The sequence below is a fragment of the Oryzias melastigma genome, linkage group LG18, assembly GCF_002922805.2.
Source record: "Oryzias melastigma strain HK-1 linkage group LG18, ASM292280v2, whole genome shotgun sequence".
NCBI classification, from domain to species: domain Eukaryota; kingdom Metazoa; phylum Chordata; class Actinopteri; order Beloniformes; family Adrianichthyidae; genus Oryzias; species Oryzias melastigma.
This window is the reverse complement of record NC_050529.1, coordinates 18,637,796-18,661,133: the sequence shown is the minus strand read 5'-3', so window position 1 is coordinate 18,661,133 and position 23,338 is coordinate 18,637,796. Positions and strand designations below refer to the sequence as shown.

At 38.3% G+C, this 23,338-nt stretch overlaps 1 protein-coding gene across 1 annotated transcript in view; it reads left to right on the top strand.

Annotated features, from left to right (window-relative positions):
* Positions 1-23,338, top strand: part of si:dkey-172j4.3 (diacylglycerol kinase eta) — an 80,318-nt gene that overhangs the window by 35,163 nt on the left and 21,817 nt on the right. Inside the window, exons 4-7 of the mRNA XM_024287917.2 lie at positions 18,041-18,151; positions 18,239-18,319; positions 20,296-20,400; positions 22,030-22,162. Coding sequence (XP_024143685.1) covers positions 18,041-18,151; positions 18,239-18,319; positions 20,296-20,400; positions 22,030-22,162 — 430 coding nt within the window. The remainder of the gene's footprint in view (positions 1-18,040; positions 18,152-18,238; positions 18,320-20,295; positions 20,401-22,029; positions 22,163-23,338) is intronic.

Sequence of the window (23,338 nt, the reverse complement as noted above, 5' to 3'; positions counted from 1 at the left end):
TGCTGAAATGGATTGCTAAAAATGATCAAGCTGATAGCTGAAAATGCTGAATTTGAAAGCTTGCAAAAATACTAGCTAAATGCCAAATTAGCCAAAAACTGGAAACATTTCTAATTTTGCCAAAACAGCTAGCATAATGCTAAAAAATAACTAAATTCAAAAGTAGCCTAAAAACTCGAAAAAAGTCTAATCTTGACAAAACAGCTAGCATAATGCTAAAATATTAGCATACTCAACTTTAAAAAAGTCTAATCTTGACAAAACAGCTAGCATAATGCTAAAATCATAGCTAAACTCCGAATTTACCTAAAGAACTAAAAAAGTATTTTTCACAAAACAGCTAGCATAATGCTAAGATATTAGCTAAACTCCACATGTACCTAAAGTGCTTAAAAAGTCTATTTTTGATCAAACATTAAGCAAAATGCTAAAATATTAACTAAACTCTAAATTTTCCTAAAAACTAGAAAATTGTCTAAATTAGCCAAAAACAGCTAGCATGTTGCTAAAACAAAAATTACCTTAAAAAAACATAGTTGCTGAACATTTTTAAAGTTTGAATGGTGTCTAGCAGAAAGTATTTGAAGTGCACAAAGTTTTTGAAGGATTTGAGCAATTTCTCATTCATTTCCTACGGGGTTCAATATTTCACAAACTATCAAGTTTATGAATAGTGACAGTAATGTCCTGAACAAGGTGAATGTTTTGATACCAAGATTGCTGAAAGTGTGACAACATTTTTACTTTTAAAATGTACAGAAAGGAGCAGGAGAATCACTATAATGGGAATGCTGTAAAGAATTCACATAATGTTTTTTTTAATGAAGGAACTCCAGTTTTGGTTAAACCCTAACTTTAAAAAAGCTTAAGCATCTCAAAGTTGTTCAGTTCCATATTTTGGTGGAGGGGTTGAAAGTGGAGGAGGTGAAGTATAGGCAGAGGTGCGTGCAGCAGGAGGCAGTGGAAGACTGCGTGCACTGTGAGGATGTCCTAGAGGTGGGAGGTGTGAAAAAGTCTGTCGTGTCAGCAGGACGGGTGGGACAGGTGATGGTAGGAGGAGGTGGGAAGTTGCTCCTCAGGGGAGCTGTAGAAGGGCTGCCAGCAGGGATGGAGGGATTGGACTTTTTAAAAACATGTTGAACTCGTTGATTCGTCACCCTGAAGCTGTGTTCACAGTGTTCAAGCGGCCACTTCCAATGAAAAGTCTCGGGTTCACACTTTGCTATGCAAGTTTCTAAGACCGTTTTCAGGCTCTACAGAAAACACAGACATTGAATACACATTTAAAGATGTCCCCGTTGGGTTGTCCTCCAGTTCATGGTCCTGTTCGTACCTGTATGAGTTCTGTTCAGTCATCTGAGTTAAAGCCCCTCCTATTTTAGTAGAAAAGGGCCTTCAGATCAATGGTTTTCCATGGTTTGATCTTTGGTTGGCAGTAGATCTTTTTAGTTGGTGTGGAGTTGTCCATTATACTCAGAGACACAGTCGTAGCCATGTGGCTCATGCAGAGTATCGCAGTTTGTGGTCTCTAACTTTTTGTATGTATCCTCTGCAGTAGTCAAATATTGACGTATGGTAACCCCTCCATGTCACTATTTGAAGTTTTGGGCTCCCCCAACTTGTCAAAGAGTTAATTGGAACTGGCTGTTCCAATTAAATCAGGGGTCCAGTCGTTTTGTTGGACACAGTACTGGTCGTGGACCGAACCCCGGGGTGTGGTTGATATTGGTACCCTAACCCCATACCCTATCCCTAGCCTGATTCGCGTCTGGTACCAATTCGCACCTGGTACTGTTACCGTTCCATGTCCGGTACAGATCCGCGTTCGGTATTGGGTTAAGGAAGGTTAGGGTTAAGATACTGGCACGGTCCACGTCCCAGGTATTAGTTTGCGGCCCAGATGTTGGAGATCTTTGATTGAAACGACGAGTTGCGGAATCCCAAAACGACAAGAGGTTCCTTAACCATGCTTCAAAATATGACGACTTGGGAATGAGAATGTGACCATTTCCTCACTGTCCCTTCAATGACTTGCTGCTGCTGAAATTCAAAGTCTTGTATTTCATGAAATACAAGACTATATGTCTGTAGATGATAAATGGTTGAAGTCCCCAGTTATGATGATGAAGATGAAGGCCCATGAGGTGTTTAATTGGTGACCACAATATTATTGATGATCCGAACAATGGAGTCTCACAATCCGCAGTAAGAGGAGGGGGAAAGCTGTCTGTGCATTAAAGTTTGGTTAAGGATCCCTCCACTTTTTGACGTTTTGGGTCTCCCCAAACTGTCATTTTTGCTGTTCCCATTAAATCACAGGTCCCAGACCTCAGGCTACGAACCAAATTCTGTCCAGTACTGCGATGTGTAGTGCACCAGTATGCAAACCCAGTACTATGGGTTGTTCGGTGTCGGGACAGTAATACCCTATCTTGACACCGGACCAGATGTGGTACCAGACCTAAACTGGTACCAGACGGTACCCGGCAACGGTACCGGACGTGAACCAGTATCGGGTTAAGGTTAGGGTATCGGTATTAGGGTTAGGGTAACGGCACTGGACGCGTCCCGAGTACCAGTGCGCATCTGGTACTGCATCCAGTGCTGCGTCCTGAGGGTTGCAGACCCTTGATTTTATCAACAGCTAGAACGTAAAAAAACACCAATTTGAGGACACCCAAAACATCAAAAAGTGACGTGGAAGGGGCCCTAACCAAACATCAATGAGAATGTGTTGGTCTCTTTGCGCCATAGAAAAAAATGACTTTCGGTTACTTTCTGTGTCAATCTCCTTGACGTCTTTGCAAATAGCCACAAAATCAGGTCAATAACTGCCTGTGATTTTTAAACAAACAAAGAGTTTAAGCCAGAACAATGTCAGAGCATCATCTGTCCCTGTACCGTTCTGTAAACACTACACCATTGTTTCCTACCCCTTACGAGCAGCACCTGCTCCGTCTCTAGAGAAGAAACGGAGACGGACGATATTGTACGCCTTTGTTGATGCAGCAGTAAGATGCCTCAGAGGCAGAAAGGAACGGTTGCATGAAAGGGACATATGATATCAAGTTGTTGTTTTGTTTGCGTAAGTCCCAGGAAAAACAATAAAGCTTTCCTGGATGGTGATTTGATGCTTCTCATATTATCTTCTATGGTCCAGATTCCATTTTTTCTATTCATTTAAGAGCTGACAGCCAACATGAGGCAATCTCGCATGCTGACAGGGCTTACCATAGTCCTAAATCACATTACAACTTTATTTGACAGTTTCATTTTCAAGTTGACCAAGAAAATACAAAATTGATTTTTTTCTCGAGCATACATATTACCTTTCCTAATATGCAGAGTGACTCGGTTAGACATATGTCTAAAGCACTCCACTTGTCTGTTTTGGTAGCACTCTGCATGCATTCATTCCAGTTTAACTTGATAATCGACCTAACAGTGCAGACACAGTATGCAAATATCAATAAAGTTCTGTCTGGCTGTTTTTCCTGGCTACAGAGTTTACAGTAGCTCCCAAAAACCCTGGTCATAGACCAGGGGGTCGAACTCAACCGCACAGGGGGCCTCAATTCAAAACATTAAATTACTTTCAATATTTTACTCTCAATAAAAATATATGTTGTCAAAATTATATGCATAAGATAACATCAGGCCATTAATAACAGAAAAGTCAAATGAGCTGTAGGGCCGATAAAATTACCTGGAATTATCCTCTTGCAGACTAAAAATACTTTTAGTGTGAAAGAGGGAAAACTTTCTGTTTTACTCTACATTAAAATATATTTTGTCAAAATTATACAAGTTAGAAATGAGCGCAAGATAACCTCAAGCCATTAACAATAAAGTCTAGTGATCTGGAGGGCCTGATATAATTCCCTGGAGGGCCAGATTCGGCCCCCGGGCCTTGACTTGGACACATGTGTAATAGATAATAATATAAGGCATCACTCCCGCTAACAAAATGTAATCAAATTTGTATTATTTGTGCTTAAGTTTTGATTTAATTTTAACTCTATATTGACAAGATTGAAAATTTGTTTTTTGTTTTTATGTCTTTTTCAAAATTTAACAAAATAATATTTGCAAGTACTTTCTATTTTTCGATAGCGTTTTTTTAAAACATTTTTAGCGTACAATACGCAAAACTTCTTGTATTTTACTCTTTAAAAAATATATATTTTGTCAGAATTATACAAGCTTGAAATTAGCGCAAGATAACAATTACCCATTAATAACAATAAAATGATCTGGAGGGCTGGATAGAATTACCCGGAGGGCCGGATCCGGCCCCCGGGCCTTGACTTTTTCACGTGTAATAGAATTCTGTAAGGTTTTACGCCCGCTAACAAATTGTAATAGATATTTTATTATTTGTGCTTAAGTTTTGGTTCAATTTTAACTCTGTATTGACAAGATTGAAATAAGTATTTTGTTTTTATGTCTTTTTCAAAATTCAGGAAAATAATATTTTTTATATTTTTATATTAGTGTTTTTTACAAATATTTTTAGTGTGCAAGAGGCAAAACTTTCTATATTTTAATCTCCATTAAAATACATTTTGTCAAAATTATATACATTAGAAATAAGCCCTATCCATTAATAACAATAAAATAAAATGATCTGGAGGGACCTTGACTTTGACTCGTATAATAAACAATGCCATACATACCATTTCCTGATAGCATTTTTTTTATATATATTTTCGGTAGCAAAACTTCTTATACATCCTCACTCCAAAAAAAAAAAAAGAGAAACCACTTTGTTTTATTTCGGAGTGTCTGACAGACGCTGATGCCGGGAAAGCTGGTCAACCCACATTGCATGTTGAAATAACCACGCACATGCACACAGAAAGAAGGACACGCTGAGTTTTGTTTGCGATCGCAAGGAGAAAAGATTACACGTCCGAGTGGAATTGTGAAGGATAATTACTGGCACCAAGTCGCCAGCGTTCATCACGGTTTGTCTTATCAGGCGCCTTATCTCCTCCACTCCTTGTCTGCCTCACCTGCATTACATCACATCCTCGCTTCGCGTCCTCCCCAACATTTATTCCCCTTCATTTCGTATGTAAAAAAAACCTGTATTTGCATGATAGCTCTCCATCAGTGCAAAACAACATGATTAGCATCACAAATTCAACAACATGCTAATTGAATGAGCTCATTAGGAGACCTTCCACCTCTAAGAATTGCCTGTCGGTTTGTTGATGAGTGCATCCATGCTCGCTCGGACCAAACGTGTGTGTGTGTTTGTATGGAAGGATTATGCAGCATCAGAGCCAGATTTGTTCCGTATGCTCCCAGGCAACCCCCGAAACACACTCCCACCCACCCCACCCCCAGCCAGCAACAGCAGATTATGTGTCCTTCAATACCAAAAAAATAAAAAAATACGGATGATCTTTCCAAAAGAATATCCAAACATGCAGAGCGGCTGAACTTAAGGAAATATTCACACGTGTTGTGTCTGCCTGTTTGCACCCATCTGTCCATCTGCAGAGCAGCCCGGTCTTTTTTGGCTGCTTTTTTGCACATATCACTGCTTCGTGTGTCTATTAATAAACGCACAGAGGTACATGAGACAGGATGTGGTCGCCATGGTGCAAAGTCCTCCCACGCCTAGTTCTGAATGTATGTGTGTTTGTGTGTAGGCTGTGCGTATGCGTGGTCAGGCATTTTGTTTATGCATGATAAATGTTGCAAGCTGTTCCTTCCTCAAATTATGTATCGACACATGTTTTTATATATATATATAAATCAGATAAACAAGTTTTTGTTGCACTTTTACAACTAAATTGTGGGTTGATTTGAAAGTGTTGCCATGGGAACCCCACATACCTTTGCATTGGCAACTTAAAGAAGCGATTCCGCTTTTGAGCCGACGTTGGTCAGCTGTGTGTCTGGTTTCGGCCACCGTCGAGCGCCACACGCCGTCGTCGGCATAACTCAGGTGGTGACAGCATCAAGCTGTGCCGCACGTGCGCTCTGGCAGATGCTTCCGCGCCGCGCGAACAGCTTCAAAAGTCCTTTGCGCTGGTGTGATCAAACAGCTCAAACTTCGCCTTTGTAGCAAAGCACACTGAAACACAAGGTTGTTGTGCGTTTGGAAAGGAGTTTGTGCGTCCACATGTGTATGTTTCTATTAATATAACCAAATATACAGAGGCTGTAAAGAGTCAACGATTATGCATGTTAATGTTCATTTTTTAATCACTTTTCTCAGTATTTTCCTCCTCCTCTCATCTTCTATCTGTTATTTTTGTGTTGTTGTTGTCTTTTCCTTGTCCTCCTTCTCTTTCTCAGTCTGCCATCTCCTGGAGGAGGAACATAACTGCAGTGTTTTTGGTTTTGGTAGGGCTCATTTGGCATTCCGGCAGTGTCCATGTTGGAACAGCGCGGCCTCTTGATTATAAAAACAAGGCCATGTTTGAAAGGTCAGGATGTTTATTGTCTGCAGGAGTCGGTGTTCCATCTGTTTTTTACCTCTCAGAGACACCCAAGGGTTTTTTTTCTTTTAGCAGCTCCTGGCATTCGGCTGTTTTTGCAAAAAAAAAATGCAGGAATTTCTGTGTCTTGTGGAAATCAATTTTTTAAAATATTTTTTTATTTTTTGTTTGATACTATGATTGATATAAACACAGAAAAGAATTCAGAATATGTTCAAATTGATTTCAAAAACTGAATATTTTGGATAAAAAAGTACCTTTTAATTAAAAAAAAAAAGGATTTTAGTCCCGGACGAGCCCCCATATGTTGCGTCTCTAATAGGCAGACGTGCTCTGAGTCTAGGGGAAAAATACCAAAGGGGACCATAACGTGGTGCAGAGGTTGAGCGGTCAGCCCTTAACCAAAAGATTGCTAGTTCAACTCCCACCTTGCCCGGCCATGTGTCAGAAGTGTCCTTGGGGAAGACACTGAACCCCAAATTGCCTCTGGTGGAAGGTTGGCGCCAGTGTTGAACAGCAAAGCCACTATCAGTGTGTGAATAATTTAGAATATGTTCAAATTGATAAAAAAAAAAAAAAAATGAATATTTTGGATAAAAAACTACTTTTAAACTGAAAAAAAAAGGTTTTCATCCCGGACAAGCCCCCATTTGTTACGTCCCCCAATGGGCAGACCTGCTCTGAGTCTGTGCAATTATTGTACAGTTAGAGACCCACTCCAATGAAAACTGTATTTTTATTGTTTTTAACATGTTCATCTAGCATTTTTCTGATGATATATAATAGGAATGTAAAAAATATTCGATACGTATCAAAAAATCGATCAAGCAACTGCAGTATCATTCGAAAACCACAAATATGAACAAAATATGTTGGTTAAAAGGTAACAAATTGATCAAGAGGTAAATAATTGATTTCTGGCAAACTGCAGATCTCTTTCTGTCTTTTTGCTACCATCTTTTTATGTTCATACAAAAAGACGTCCAATTAAGTCAAAACTTTAATACATTTCTCTGTGAAATGCCATTAATAGCTTTAAATACCACATGAATAAGAAATATCTAGATTTTAGGGGTTTGGTAAAATAATTGGACTGTATTGTTAGTTAGGACTGTAAAGTCAGTTGAATCCTTTAAGTATCGATTCGTAGACCATGTATCGAGATTCGTATCTGACCCACATCTGTCTGTTTGACCCTCTCCTTTGTGGCTCTCTGGTTGAAAAAAAATTAAAAGTTTTTATTTAAAAAGAAGCCTATATTTATGACTATGAGGCACATTCACCAAAACAAAAGTCAAAATATATTCAACTCATTCACAAAAATTTTAAGAATAGAACGTATCTCTCTACCAGGCTCACGACTACAATACCCATGATGCATTACACATAACACCGTCATACTAAAGCATTTTGACAGCGTACTACCAAACTCGAGGTCAGTAAGCACAACTAGAATTCACACCCGCCAAATCATAAAATGGACTGTTTCAAGGGTTTAATTGTGCCATATGGTCCACAAAACACCTAAAGGTCACATAGACTTTATAGTTTTTATAGTCACTGCTGACCTTAAACTACCTATATTTGCTGCAGTGAGATGATCTTATGTCTTTTATTTTGAAAGGAAGTCATATCAAAAGTAAAAAAAAAGATTTTCTTGTAATAATTTTATTTTATTCATGCACAAAAATCACTGATTTATTGATATTTACCATGAGAGTAAAAATAACAAAGACAAAGGAGAGTCTTATTTTGGTAAGACTTTGTGGTTCCCGCTGAGTGGTGAGAAATCGACCTGATTGGCTCTTTATATGTAGAAGGTGTAAACAGATGGATGATGGGACGTGGGGGCAGGCTTTTGATTTTGGCTAAAAGGGAATTAAGCTATAAGTCAATTATCATATGGGACTTTTAGATAACTTTCTCTTTGGTTGTGAACTTTGTTAGCTTTGAAATGGGATATAAAGTCATTGGTTTTCTTTATAAATCTTATTTAGTTGTTACACTTTGTTAAATACCTTCAGCTTTGACTCATAATCTTCTTTATGCATCATCATGGATGCTGTAAGAGTGATGAGAGACGAGAGAAGATGTCAAAGTAGAATTGTAACCTTTTACGCCACTGCATTAAATGACAGGTGCAGTGAAATTACCTTATTTCATGTGTGGTGTTGCGACAAAAGAACAAAATGATAGCGGGTAAATAGAGATTTCTCCTGGAGAAAGTGTGGCTCCCACACACACACACACATGCAGATAAAGTAGTTCCGTCTTGACCTGAACACGATTTCTCTCTATTGCTCCTCCTTGGCACCTTTTTGTGTTAGAAAATATAGAGACAAGTCAGGAAGTCTTTCAGTCTGTTATGTCACCACCTGACTGATTCATTACTTTCACCTTTTTTTTTGCTTGGTCTGGCTGTAAAAACGCACAATGACCCAAGAAGAGAAGAAGTTTTCTAATGGAAACGTGTTTTTTTTTTCCCCCCCTGGTGACTCAGCTGGGTCCCAAGGTGGCCTCCACGTCACGGCCTGTCCAGCTTACTGCTGTCGAGCAAGTGTTGCAGAGCTATCTGACAGCCAGATATTGCAGCTGTTACGTAACGTGTTATTTTTGGAGTGGCATAAGGGGGCTTTGCCGTTGATTTTATTAGATTCATCACAGGACTGCGGGGAAAGCAATGTGTGGGATGTGCTTTCATACTGGGCTCTGTTTAGGAAGGATTGGATCAGTATCAGAGCTTATTTGAGATGGAAGTTTATGTCTGTGAAGCCTGGACGCTGGTTTTCATACTTTGAATGGAGAACTTTTTATTTTATTTTGAAAGCGTCCCATACTGTCCTGCTCTGACTTTTAACATTTAGTGGTGCAGGAAAGAAATTCGGCAATATATCGCGATATTTGTATCAATTTAAAATGCTGACAATTTTTAATTAATCATTTATTAGAAAACATAGTTTAGTCTTACTTGTGTTTTCCACCCCCGACCACTAGTTGGCAGCACATCACACTGAGCCTCTTTGAGCAGTTCTACACCACGACCAGAATCATACTTTTATAACCTTGTTAATAAAGGAATATTCATCCAGTTTTTAGGCATTTAACAAATCAGAAAATGGTGATTCTTCCCTTTTGAAACAAATATTTGTTACCAAAAGAAAAGCAGCATGAATTTGTTTGAGTAACAACAGCTTGTATATAAGATACAAGAAGAGTTTTTTCTCATAGTCTTTAATAAATAGTAAAAATTGTTCTGGTACAGTCTTGGGATACATTATAAGTATTGTATCGTGAGACACGTATCACGATACATATTGTACCGCCAGACTCTTCCCAATACACACTGTTACTCTTGACGCTCTATTTCAGGTTTATTGAAAAACTAAATTCCACATTTAGAAGTAGAAATCTCAGTTTAATTAGTGGAACCTTTGCTCACACTGCCTCAACAACAGATTAGGTACTTTTATCTAAAAAAAACTTTTTTTTTGTCAAAATTTGATTTCTTGTTTGATGGTAAACCATTTCACTGCAGCTGTCTGACTCACTTTTTGTTCAATTTGACATTAGATTTGATATTTTTTAAAGACTGTATTAACTGAGTCTTAAAAAATGTTTATTTTGTTTTTGATATAAAAAAAAGTATAAAAAAATAATTGTTTTCGTCTCTCTCCCTGCATAAAAAAGGCATACTTTACTAAGTCAGGAATGTAATTATGGGGGTTAAAGTGAACTCTTGATGGTGTATCTATTTTTTTATTTATTTTATTTTGTTATTTTAGTTTATTTTTAGGTTATAACAAAATAATTAGGCAAAAGGGGATTTTGGAACCCCCGAATAAATAATTAAGAAGTTATTTTGTTTTTTATTTTTACATGAAATGAATGTCAAACTGTTCAAGATTTTTTTAAAAATAAAATAAAAAAACATAAATATATAATTTTTAGGATTTGGCGCCCCCTTCAGTAGATGGGGCGCCGTCTACTAATGATATATATACATAAAATAACAAAATTGGTAAAACTTTTAATATGTGACTTTTTTTTAACCATAAATATGATTAAAAACACAGAAATATTATTCCAGAATAAATAAACCTAAACCTTAAATAACTTTCAATATTTTGCTCTCTATAAAATATAGATTCCGTCAAAATCAGGGTGTTACAAGACAACATCGGGCCGTAAATAATAATTATGATATAAAATAATCAGGGTCAGGATGTAATTACCCTGCAGGCCAGATTCAGTTCATAAACACTATGTCTCCAGATTCTCTTTATCCGAGTCATTCTGTACAACTGGACTTGAAATTTTCTCCTCAAAGTAATTTTATTGTTTATGAAGCTTTTGCAAAACTTTTCAAGATTATACCTGTGAAGTCGCCATACTCTCACTTAGATCACAGTGTCATCTGCAAACATGATATTCCTGGCTAATCTCATCTCTCAGCAAACCTTAGGATCTGTGGTGATCGTTTACTCTTCATTTTGCATGTTTTTTCTGATCTATTTGTTCCAAATGAGTCAGATTGAGACAACCTACCGTTATCAGTGTTTGTCTTTTCTCTTATGTCGACCGCTAATGAAGCTCCATAAATCGTTACGCGGAGTGAAGGGACCCGAGGAGGAGAATCCGTCACTCGGAGAGACTGAAATCAGAGCCGGTTTCAGTGAACAAGTCTGCAGGGAAAAAAGAGTGTTTCTGCTCGTTAAAGGCGGGATGACATGCCGACTGGCGCATACATCCACGCGCACACGCACGTGCTGTCATTCGCCTTGGCTGACGAGATGCTGATCTGACACCGTAAGCAGTCTGATGATGATGTGTAGGCAGCAGAGCAGCATGAGGGCACACAACCACACTCTTAAGAGTCAGAGGCATCAGGAATCAGAGACATTTCCCGCTAGTTTAAATAGAGTCGGCGCAGCGTTGGAGTCTTTCTTTTTTAAAACCTAAAAGCAAATGCTTTTGAAACCAGCCGTCAAGATAAGAGTTTAAGTGTCGGGGAGGGGCGTTTGTCTTGAATGAGAAAAAAAAAAAGTTCAAGCTTGCAAGTGTCTGTTAACCAGTTTGACCAGTTCTATTTATAGCCTCAAGGCTTGCTCTTGTTCCTGCAGGAGACACTCTCCGTCTTGCCCCCTCGGGTTTGTCATTTGCATGCCCCGCCTCGTCGGGGGCGTGCCCGTGGGAAGAAAGCCACTCATTCATGTGCTTCAAAGAACACACCTGAGGGGGCGTGGCTACCTGACCAAGAAAGTTTTAGAGGAAGTAAAACCGCATTGCCTGAAGAACTGCTGACGTGAAAGGACTTAAAGCTTAAGAAAAGCTTATTTTAAAAAACATATTTGAAGTTTTAGAAGGAAGAAAATGAGAAGATTGTAATAGACTCTAAAAAACCTTTGTCTCAACATCCTGAACTCCACTAATTCTGTTAAGACGGCTTCATCCGTGTGAGCAAATGTTTGGATTGTGTCGGGCCAGCGGGTGCTGGCGGGGGTATGCCGACCAGCTCAGTCAGGACGGAGACCTGGACTCCAGTGACAAGTCTGTGACCAGTGGGACAGAAGAGGTCAGTGTGAGGCAGGAAATGCCGATTCACATGGTTGTAAAAGCTTTTTAGGGCCAATAAAAGAGTCTAGTGTAACAAATAGTCAATCCATGTGTGAATTCTCTAACTTTTTGGTCCATAACAGTCCAATAAAAATTAAAAGTGAACAGTTTAAGTCACATTTAGGTCAAAAAGTTAATCCATCATTTTTTTTAACACTTTTTGATTCACTCCCTCCTTGACCTTTGTCCCCCCAGGTGCAGACTTCAATGGTTTTTGTTTGGATATACGATGTAAATAAAGGTTTTGAATTTGCCTTCTGCGCTTTGATACGCTGGATGTTTTTGCCAGGCTGTGATTGTTGACAGTTGAAAAGTTCGTCGTCGCTCTATAAATGACCCATGGGAAATCTGACAGGTTGCACTGATTGGTTGGCGGGGGCGCCCAGAGTGTGAAGGTCATTCCTTCCTTGTGCGTTCTCAATTTGATCGTCAAATGCAAGTCAGAAAGGATCAAACAGCCCTTTTAGAGCCTTTTGTACAAATGAGTAAATATGGAGTGTTATTGTGATTTCTCTTTAGCTCTCATCAGTCTGTGTTTGTTGGGTCTTTTGGGGATCATTTGTGGAGATCTAATTAGTCCGGCTGTGCTTTACTCATCTGTCCGTCAACATCCCCGGGCGGGAAAGGAGCTTAAAGGTGTGGCTTCAGTGTCATCGCAGGATATTGACCGTTGACTTCTCTTAAAGCTGTGTTTATGTAGTCATATTTGCAGTACCTATGTGCCATTATTTGCTTTCCTGGTTCTGACAGCATTTGTTCAAATTTGAGGCGGATCCTGCTCAAGATGTGACAGAAAAAACTTGATAGATGTGTTTAGACATCTTGATATTTGTAAGTACTTTGAGTTTTATTGTTGGAAATGAAGATGGTCCTCTTTTTAATTACTTGTATCCATGTATTTTAACATTTCTGTAAAGATAAGGCGTCTGACATGAGTTCTAAAAAATTCTCCAGCATTTAGCTCAGTCACAATGGACATGCGGGAGGAGATTCTTCTTTTTCTACTGTTTACTAGCACATGTCAATTATATTTGGAAGAGGCTTGTGTGGAATGTTGAAGTGGTGCAAATATCTTGTTCCAGGCTTTTTCTTTCTCAGATCTTTAACAATATATGAAACACTTGGTGTCATAGAAATTGCAATTTTGAATCTTTCATGAACAATTTTCAAACAGTTGGCACTTCTGTGAATTTAAAGGGACTTAAAAAAAAAAATTAAAAAAGGTCAGCACACTGTCTTGTGGGGTCCAGATGACCCTACGTTTAATGTAAACAAGCCTAGGAGAGCGAAAGGGTTAAGATGAGCGGAGAAGCTAGTAGCTGAGCGAAGAAGCTAGCGGCTAAGCGTCGAAACAACATCCAAACTCTTTCAAAGATGAATGTGCTTACCATATATCGGCCTTTAGGACCTATGACTATCGCTACACTGGTTGTAGCGTTGGCCGTAGCTAGCACCATAGCACCACTAGCTGAGCAGCAAAGCTAGCTAAACACCGCTAGCTTTGTGGCGAGATTGGGTGTTGGTGTAAGCCTGGGGGGCAGTTCTGGCAGTGCAGACTCTTCTTAAAAGGGGCTGTTGTCACTTTATGACATCACAAGGTGACGACCCGCTCCTTTTTGTGGGTTGAGAGGGAATGGTGCTCCGAGTACAGGTTTTAGAGGAAAAATTGATCAAAATACCTCTTTGCTATTGTTTATAGTGAAGAATGAACATTATAGTACACTTAAAAGTTCAAACGTTTGATTTTACTTAGGCTCTCTCACCGATTGTTTGAGGAAGTTTGTCTCAAATTGTCATCCATCCTGTTAGGAAAGTTTAACGTAAACTTAAGTTTATTCTGATGCACTTTCAGGCGTTTCAAGTATTTCTTTACGAGGCAAAGATAGAGATCTGTCAGTCTCGTTTAAAATATCCTGGAGCATCAGACTGCCACAAACAGGCAGCTCACAATCTCAGTGTTTGTAGTCTACAGCTTTGTGGCTTTCATCACATAAATCTCTGATTTTCATACTAAATAGTTGTTGGAGTTAATATCAAAGGCAAAAGAAGTTGTTTCAGAAGCTCTTTTCTTTTTGGGGAGATTTTATCCAAAAGTTGAACAAATTCTTATTTACACACCAAAAGTTGTTCTTCAGCTCCAAATCCTTTGCTGCATTTCTTAGACGGGAAGCAGCGACTTTCTTGACTGATTGGTCGGGTTGGCATTCTTGCAGCAAACTGTCACATCCTGATAGCTAGAACAGGTTTATGGAGCTTCAGGTGTTATCTCTACAATGTCAGTTTCCAAGTTCAGAGTCCTCTGTCTTACTCTATCTTGCTTTCATTTTTTCTTGTTTTTCTCCAACTGATTCAGAGTTTTATTCATTTTTGTCAGTTATATCCCCTCTCAGAGATGTACATTTAGTATTTTTTACTTCCAGATGTTTTCTACCTCCTACAGTCAGTGATCTATAATGTGGATCTATTACACCACCACTGCCACCTCCTGCTTCTGTGCCTGTAACATATAGAGAAAATAGGTCATTTTTCAACATTTTCTTCACCACTTCCTCAGGTTATAAAGGGGCATTTATTTTAAGAAAATGAAGACTAAATGTGAGGTGACTAGAGACCGGGCCCGCTAAAGGTGGAACATCTCAGGAGGATGTGAACGCTCGCTATAAAAGGGAAATGAGAGAGTGATGGAGCGATGAATTCAATTTACCCGGTTTCTCTTTTTTGTTGGAGCCTCGTACTTGAATAACCTCCGCTGTTCAAGGGAGTTATAGCAAACACAAAAGAGAAATTACAAAGAAAACAGTCAAACTAAGAATAGTATATGATGGGAGACAATCATCTGTTGAGACGGTAAATATTTTGGCAGTGTATCATGTTGGATTGCATCAGTTTTTTTGTTCTTGCTGTCTAATTTTCCAACACGATGGAGGTTTAGTTTATGCATTAAGGAACAAAACAGGGAATCCTTCATTTTTCCTCATCACAGAACCGTCTCCAGGGTCCATATATATCCTCAGGTCGACCTTTCTTAGAGTTATTGGTAACTTTTCATTAGGATTACTTAAGATTGGAAGAGAAATGGCTTCTCTTTTAAAATTACACCGTAAAAAGTGAAACGTATCAATTAAGAAAAGCTCAGTAGAATATTCATTTTTATCAATTTAATTTTTATGTTGGGTAAACCATCAACTAAAAAATTCAATTTGATAAAGACAGATACTTTTAAATGTAACAAATTACAGAACTTTTGTTAAGGCCAGATTTAGGCTATTTAATTATATTTGGCGTAATAACTGATCAAATTAGGCTAGAAACGATGTAAATGATAGAAGAGAAATGGCACACTTTTCTATCGCCCACACGATATGTTTCGTCATATCGCCCAGCACCAATCCAATGTTTCACTTTTTACACTGTAAGCTTGTTTTTGAGCAAAAAAAGAACTCTTATCTTTCATAATACTTCAGATTTTTACCGGTAGTACCAAAGAGTCTATATAACACCATCTAAAATCTAATTGATGGCGGATGCTGTGACAGTCTACTCCAGGGGGCAGCAACCTGAGGCTCTTTTACCCCTCTATTTTTGTGCTATGACTTTAAAGAAAAATGCTTTGAATAAATAATAGATTATTTAAGTTTTTATATTATATGAGTAAAAGATCCGTTTTTTTATACTACTGCTGATGATACACTAAAATCAAGAGGTGTTGTGTGCTTTTCCACTCCTTGTAAATGTAAACATGTCAGAAAAATGAGCAAAATATTAATAAAAAGTTTAATTGACTGTCAATATTAAGAAAAAAATGAAAGCTAAAACTATCTACTGCTGCATAACAGTGTTGCTGTTCAGAGATAAAGATCTTAAAATATATAAATGCATTCACATGGAGAGATTTTTTTAAATTGTATTCTACATGTTGTCAATTTTAGATTTTATGGTAAAAAGAGAAAAAGTCAACAATAAAAAATGCCATGTTTGACTTTTTATTTTCAGATCAGTTACAGCAGGAGAATCTGATTTGACATGGGGTGTTTTATTTTGAAAGGAATTTGTATGTGCTAAAGTAAAAATTGGACACTTTTCAATCATTTTAAATATTTAAAAGCTGCATTTTACAAATGTATGGCTTGATGGCCACAAAAACACAGTGACTTTGCAGCTCGTGCTGGTTTTGTTCATGAGAAAACTGGACCAAATGCTTCTTTTCACAATAAAGGTAGCAGACCTTTGTTTAATGTGGAGAATATTTTCTTTGAGCAGTTGTTTGTGGTGTTGTTGGCTTTAAAAAGTCCTTAATGTTTGACATTTTACTGACATTTTATTTATATAGTTTGCCAGTGTGTTTTGTGCTCATTTGCCTCGCCCCCCAGCAGACTCCCGGTAGCCGGCTTCACCACTGTTGACGTCTCGCCACAGTTTAAAATCTTCACCCCCTTTTGTGATTTGTGTTTGTGTGCTTTGGTCTGTGCATTGAAATGCTGATCGGTTGTGTTTTTACTTTCCATTCTGTTAAAATTGAAGAGCTTCCACACCCACTCACGCTGAACTCTGCAGCCTGTTGTCATGCTGATTGTGAGTCTTGAGTTGTTTTGCCCTTCAGGACAGATTTCTGGGCTTCACCCAGTTGAAGAACAGGGGCGGACTTAGCAGTTTGGGGGCCCAGGGTGAACAATAATGTGGTGCCCTCTTCAGTGGTTGCATTTATCATTTCTTTGTTAAAATCCTTACCCGTGGTAAAATGTATGTAATTTCTTTCATTTGTCAGGTTTTATTAAGTAAGGCAACACACAAGAATACTCAAATAATGAAACAAAAAAAATCTTTATCTTCCTTCTAAATTCCTGTTTTGTTTTTCTTCCCTTTTCTTTGCTTTTTCCTTTTTTCGCAGGCGTTCAATTTCCGCTTTTTTTCTTTTCAAACTCTTGAAAGAGTCTCTCTGCTTGCTAACTTGCTCTCGATGGAATATTGCATTGCTGCAGATTAACAGGGGAGAACGAAATAATTTCACATGAGCGTTTTATTCCATTTCAGTGTTTTTTTCTTTTCTTTTATCATTACAGAGTGAAATAATGATGGCAATAATAACTGTTCTAGGAACATTTAAAGTCTTCACCAGCCTGGGGCCCCAAAAGTGTTGGGGGGCCTCAGGCAGTCGCCTACCTTGCCTGAAATTAAGTCCACCCCTGTTGAAGAAACCTGGAATTAGAAGCAATAATTCGAAAATTGCAAAAGAAACAATAGAGACTCACTAGTGGCCGCTCTAACAAATCATCAGTAAATAACATAATTATAATAAAAATTTGTTGCATGAATCATCTTCTTTAAATTAGTGTAGTTTTTTTAAAAGTTACTGATCAGTCTTTTTTTTTTTAATTCAAAATGAAACATTTTTTATCTAACCGTTAAAAATGCTGGTGCAGCTTCGACCTTATGCAGATGATACGCTCATAAATGTGAATGTAAAGGAAAGAGAATCTATGATGATCAGCCTCAAAACCAAGACATCAGCAAATAAAAAAAAAAAGGAGAAAAAAAATATCTTAGCAAATTGTTGATATAAAGAAATCAAACTTTCTTCCCATGTCTCCCTTTTTTCTATAGAAAAAATACTTGTTCACAAATATTTACAGACCGTAAAACCTTCTCCACTCTTGTAGTTTTATTGTTTTTCTGTAAATGTCGGTGAGAAATAAATCTAACATTAACTTTTGAAACTTTTTGGGGGGCAAATGAGGAAAAGATAACTATCTAGAGTTTTAAAAGCTTACAAAAATATTGGTTTAGACATTAGTAAATGTTTGTCTTCATGTTTTATTATGATATACTTAATTATAATATGTAGCACTTTTTTTTTTTAATCCAATGCATTTTATTGATGCTGCTTGAAATTATTGGATGCACAAATTTCGAAAGCGGCTGGTTTTTGTGAATCTGCACATGCTCAGAAGGTCTCCCTTTTTTCCTCTCTGCAGAAAAGTGTGAAGGAGGGAATCCTGTTGAAGCAGACCAGCTCCTTCCAGAGATGGAAAAGAAGGTACTTCAAACTCAGAGGGAGGACCCTCTACTATGCCAAAGACTGCAAGGCAAGTTTATTCTGTTCAGGAATGGTCAAGTGGTGTCTGAAAACGTAGGAACTAAAAGCTAATTTATGTTTTTTTCGTTTTAAACAGTCCTTGATTTTTGATGAGGTGGACCTATCGGATGCAAGTGTGGCAGAGACCAGCACCAAAAACATCAACAACAGCTTTACTGTAAGCACAAGTCTTGAATTTATCTTTAAAGTCCCACGCCATCATATTTGGATCTATTGTAAAATTGTTCTTAGTTTTTTTATTTATGATTATGCAATTTTTAGCAAAAATAAAACATTTGTGACATTTTTTTAGGAGATAGTAACTGCACGGCGGCAGAGGTTTGTTTAGAATTCAGTATTCTGTTGCTTTAATATAAATTCTTGTGATCTGAAGTACAAAGTGAAACTGGAAAAAAATATAGACATACAGTATTTTCCGGAGTATAAGTCGCACCGGAGTGTATGTCGCAAGAGCAATAAATGTCTAATCAAGAAGAAGAAAATTATATATAAGTCACTCTGGAGTATAAGTCGCACATTTGGGAGAACAGTCTGATATTTCAGAACAAATCTGCCAAGCCAAGTGTAGCTAATAAATAAATAAATGCAAAAGTACTCATCTTTTTCTATATAAAAAAATATCAAAATTAAAGAGCAAAACAATCAGATTCTTTTCCATGTTTGATTTGGACGATACTTCTTCTGCTGCTGTCAGTAGCAAATACTTATATTCAAATAAAGTGCCCTCTAGCGGTTGTTAGAGGAGACATCCGCAAAAGGACACCTGGTGTTTACTGGAAAAATAACAAAGATATTAGCCATTTATGTCTAAAAAAACACAAATAAGTCGCTCCTGAGTATAAGTCGCACCCCGGGCTAAACTATGAAAAAAACTGCGACTTATACTCCGGAAAATATGGTAAAAACAATCATTTGAATTCTTTTTTAACAACATCAAGCAAATGAATTAAGTATTTTTTATCTTTAATGAATAGTTTTTGACGATGTGCAATACTGAACAAGACTCACAGCACAACATTTGTAAAGTCTAACTTTGAACCTTTAAATTTGTTTTAAGAAAGTGAAAAAGAAAAAAACCAAAGCCCCAAAACTCATCAAAACATCTACTAAATACCTACAGGTGTTGCTTCTGTGGGAAAAAAACATTTACTCAGGAGTTGAACTGAAAACAGGCGGGACATCAGCTTCCAGTGTCAAACTGTATTTTTTCATGCCTCCAGCATGTCCGGCTAGTGCGGCCCGCCAAAATAAGAGCAGCAGTTTAAAATAAAAGTTTCTAAATAACATGGATGGAAAACATGCTTGAAAGGCAGAACATTCACCTCTGAGTTGTGGGAGGGAATGTTGGTGCGGAGCAACACCGCCCCCTTTCCCATCACCCATACCTAAGATCTGTTGTCACGCCCTCCCGCTAGCTTGTAGGCCCTCACACCGGCAACCTAACATTACCAGTGCAACAAAAATGAAGAGGAATATCAGAGCAATCCAGTAAATGAGGAAAACAAAGACGTACACGGATCTATCTGTCCTTCATTATCAATATAAAAGTGGCAAAAAAAGAATAATTTTGACTTTGATAATTGAGCGTCATAGAGTGTAGACACTATGGTGGTATAGCTGCTGGGTTTGTGGACAGCGGTTTGGGGGCCACAGGTTTTAGCCTTTGCGGCGGCACGATCCTTTCATTCAACTTCACAAAGTGTGTGGTTTGAATTGGCAGCCAAGTGAAAGTAACTTTCCGGTCGGTGTGAGGTTTAGCTTACCAACAGACGACAAATAGATCAAAGTCTGTTCATCAAGACTGACATGACCCAGGGGGTCATTATTAGAGCCAATTGTGGCTTAAATCTTCTACTACAGTGTTGGTGACTTGTTTGTCACATCTCTGTATTTTTTATGACAGCCCCCAGCTGTTTGGGAACAGCCTCCGGTTGTTTGTGCTCTGCTATTTTCAGGTCTTGACTACATTATTTTGGTCATCCAGGATAAAAAAAAGCAAAACAAAAATGTCAAGATTCCATCAAATTCGCAAAAAGCATATTTTTTTTATTTTAAAATTCATAAAAAACCCATAAATTCATCTGACAGACTAGTTTATCCCCCCTTATTTTTCCTCTGTCTGTGTCTTTTCAGGTGATTACACCATTTCGTAAATTAATGTTGTGCGCGGAGAGCAGGAAGGAAATGGAGGATTGGATCACCGCTCTCAAATCTGTCCAAAAATGGGAAACCTATGAGGTGTGTGTGTGGATCCTTCTCTCTCTCTCTTTTTTTTGTCAGCTTGATCTCATTATTCAATCCATTATTTTGATCCATTTGCCCACATTATTCAAACAGAGTTTGCTAAAGAGGCAGTTCGTTTGGCTTTAGCGCCGGGATCATCGTCTCCTAAATTCCTCTTTATCGCTCACCCGCTGTCCTCTTTTGCAGATTCCTATTACAGATTGATTTTTCTCATAACATTTGAGTCTTTGTTTTATAGGGCTATAAAGAGCTGCTATAAATGGAGCTTATATTCCTTCATACCCAAGACACTGAAGGGTCCTCGCCTCTTGCTTTGGTGTATTTTTGGTTTCTATTTTCTTCAAATCCCAGGGATTCTCACTCCCTCGGAGAGTTAAGCTGCAGTTAATGCCCCACATTTTGAAAAAAGAACCATTATGAGGGCTCTTTTCTGGAAAGGTGCACGGAGTTATACATAAAATAGGGGTGACCTGACTGTGCCTATTTTACATTGTTATCCCATGATGCATTTGCCATGAGTCACAGTCTCCATCAGCATTAGTATATTAACATTCTTTTCTTTTTCACAACTTTTTATTGAAATTCCTTTGATGCGTTTTAGTAAAAATACGACGGATAAAGCTATGAATCTGTACTGAGAAGCCAATTCGAAGAGACAAAACTATTATACTCTTCCACCGTACAGACTTAAGCTTTTCAGGATGAATAGCGCAAATTTTCTACGTATGGGGACCTAAATACAAAATTTTCAGCAAAATTGCTGAGTGGATGTGGAGGTTTTAAGCAAAACGTTGTATGGCCCGCCCTCGCCGCCAACCTTTGACCCAACCTCACTGGCTGAGCAGCCACTAAATCCTCTTTGACTCCTCCCCCTTCTCTTTTTGTGTGGCTGGTGGTTAAAATTGATATAAAAAACATTAAAAATTACGGCTTTTCTGTTGGTTTTATCTCTATAGCAACCATTTTATGTTTTGTTCGCCTGAGGAGACCGTACAGATTGACGTGAGTTTCAGAAGAATCAGCAAAAGTAAACTTTGGGGTCATAGAGAGGAGTGGCTACATTTTAAGATACATTTTTAAGCTACATTTGGAGTTTCCTCGAGGGTCCTGCGCCAACCTTAAGGGGCTTGTGACTTGTGCTTCCCTAGTCGTTCGTAAGGTGCATGTATTGGCTCCCTACTAGAAGAGTAAGAAAATATCGATTCAGTGATATATCGCGATACTTTATTTGGTGATACTTGTATCGATTTAAGGAGATATTTAATTATTATTTAAAAGGAAACATGCAGTTCAGTCTTACTTTTGTTTTTATTATATATTTCCTAAATTACCAAAATAAAAGCATCATGAATTTGCTTGGGTGAAAGCAACTCATTTATAAGATGCAGTTACAATGCTAAATGTTCTGATCATTAAATAACATGTATTTTACTTTTGCGAAAAATGTATTATTCAGATAATTTTAAGTCATATTTGAAAAAAATAATGAAATATCGTGTGGAATTGTCTCGGGATATATATCGCATCATGACTTGTGTATTGCGATACTTATCGCCAAACTGCCAATACACACCTCTACTTCCTACTGATCGCACATATATTTATGCCCTCTCCTCTCCTCAGGCCAGTCAGTTCAACATGGAGCACTTCTCTGGGATGCACAACTGGTACGCCTGCTCGCACGCAAGACCAACCTTCTGCAATGTCTGCAGGGAAGCCCTGCCAGGCGTCACCTCCCACGGCCTGTCCTGTGAAGGTACACGGACTCACACATTTGCAGCATTCGTGCTCTTATTCGCACATTTTCTTGAGAGCACTTCTGTTGGAAGTTTCAGCCAGCTGCCCGTGATTTTGTAACGGTTCGCCCTTTTTCTGTCGGTCATTTTGTGGGTTTAACGTTAGCTGTTTTGTCTCCTCTTCTTATACAACCATAAAGATGTGGGTTTACAGCTCTTTCTTGCAAGGTGAGGCAAGATTTATTGCAGGTTGAACACACTGACACAGACGAAAGCCTGTTCTCTTCTTTTGTATCAGCAGTAAAAACATAACCACAGAGGTCAACAGCCTCTAGTTTAAAACTTGACTTATTTCTGTATTTAGACTGAGAGTAAAAATTTGAAGCTGTCCGAGTGAACATTTCAATATAGGTTGATTTGATGGACCCCAAATGAGTTTGTCTGCAGGTTCCATGGCGGCCCCTAATGTGTCATCATTTAAATGGGACCCAGCTGGGCAAACTATAATACACCCATATAGGACCTTGTAATATTCAAATAGTTTTGTATGTGGGACTCAGATGAGGCCCATTACAGATACAATGTAGGTTCTTAGTGGGTTTGTCCACTAGTTCCAAATGATTTGTTGTTGACCTTCAAAAATGCTTGTCAATGGGAAATTCCCTTTAAGCCCCGCCTCCAGTGGTCTATTGAGAAGCTAAATAAAACATTAGATTCTTCTGGAAATTTGTCACATTATAAAGAAAGAGTAGGGATTGACACTGAATGTTTTTTTGCTTAAATAAAAAAAAAAAAATCTTCAAGTTCATTGAGGACGAGTTCCAAAGTCTTCTTCCACTTTTCGCCTTATCCCTTTCGGGGTCGCCACAGCGAAACAGAACCCACTGTTTCGCATAAGCGATTTGGCAGAGATTTTACGCCGGATGCCCTTCCTGACACAACCCTGGGACCCAGTTAGGCAACAGTGTCAAGGGCCCAATCTGGGTGGGGATTAGTGGACACCCCGGAACCCGGGGCTCCTGCGTGCCAGCCCTACACTAAGCCCACTGAGCCATCCAGCGAGTTCTAAAGTAATACAAAATATTGCAAAAATATTCTACAAATCTTAATACTGACCAGAGCTGTTATTCTTTTCCTGCATTGATATGAATCTTTGTCGGAAGTGGTTAAATCTGATGGGCGTTAAGATCTTTCAG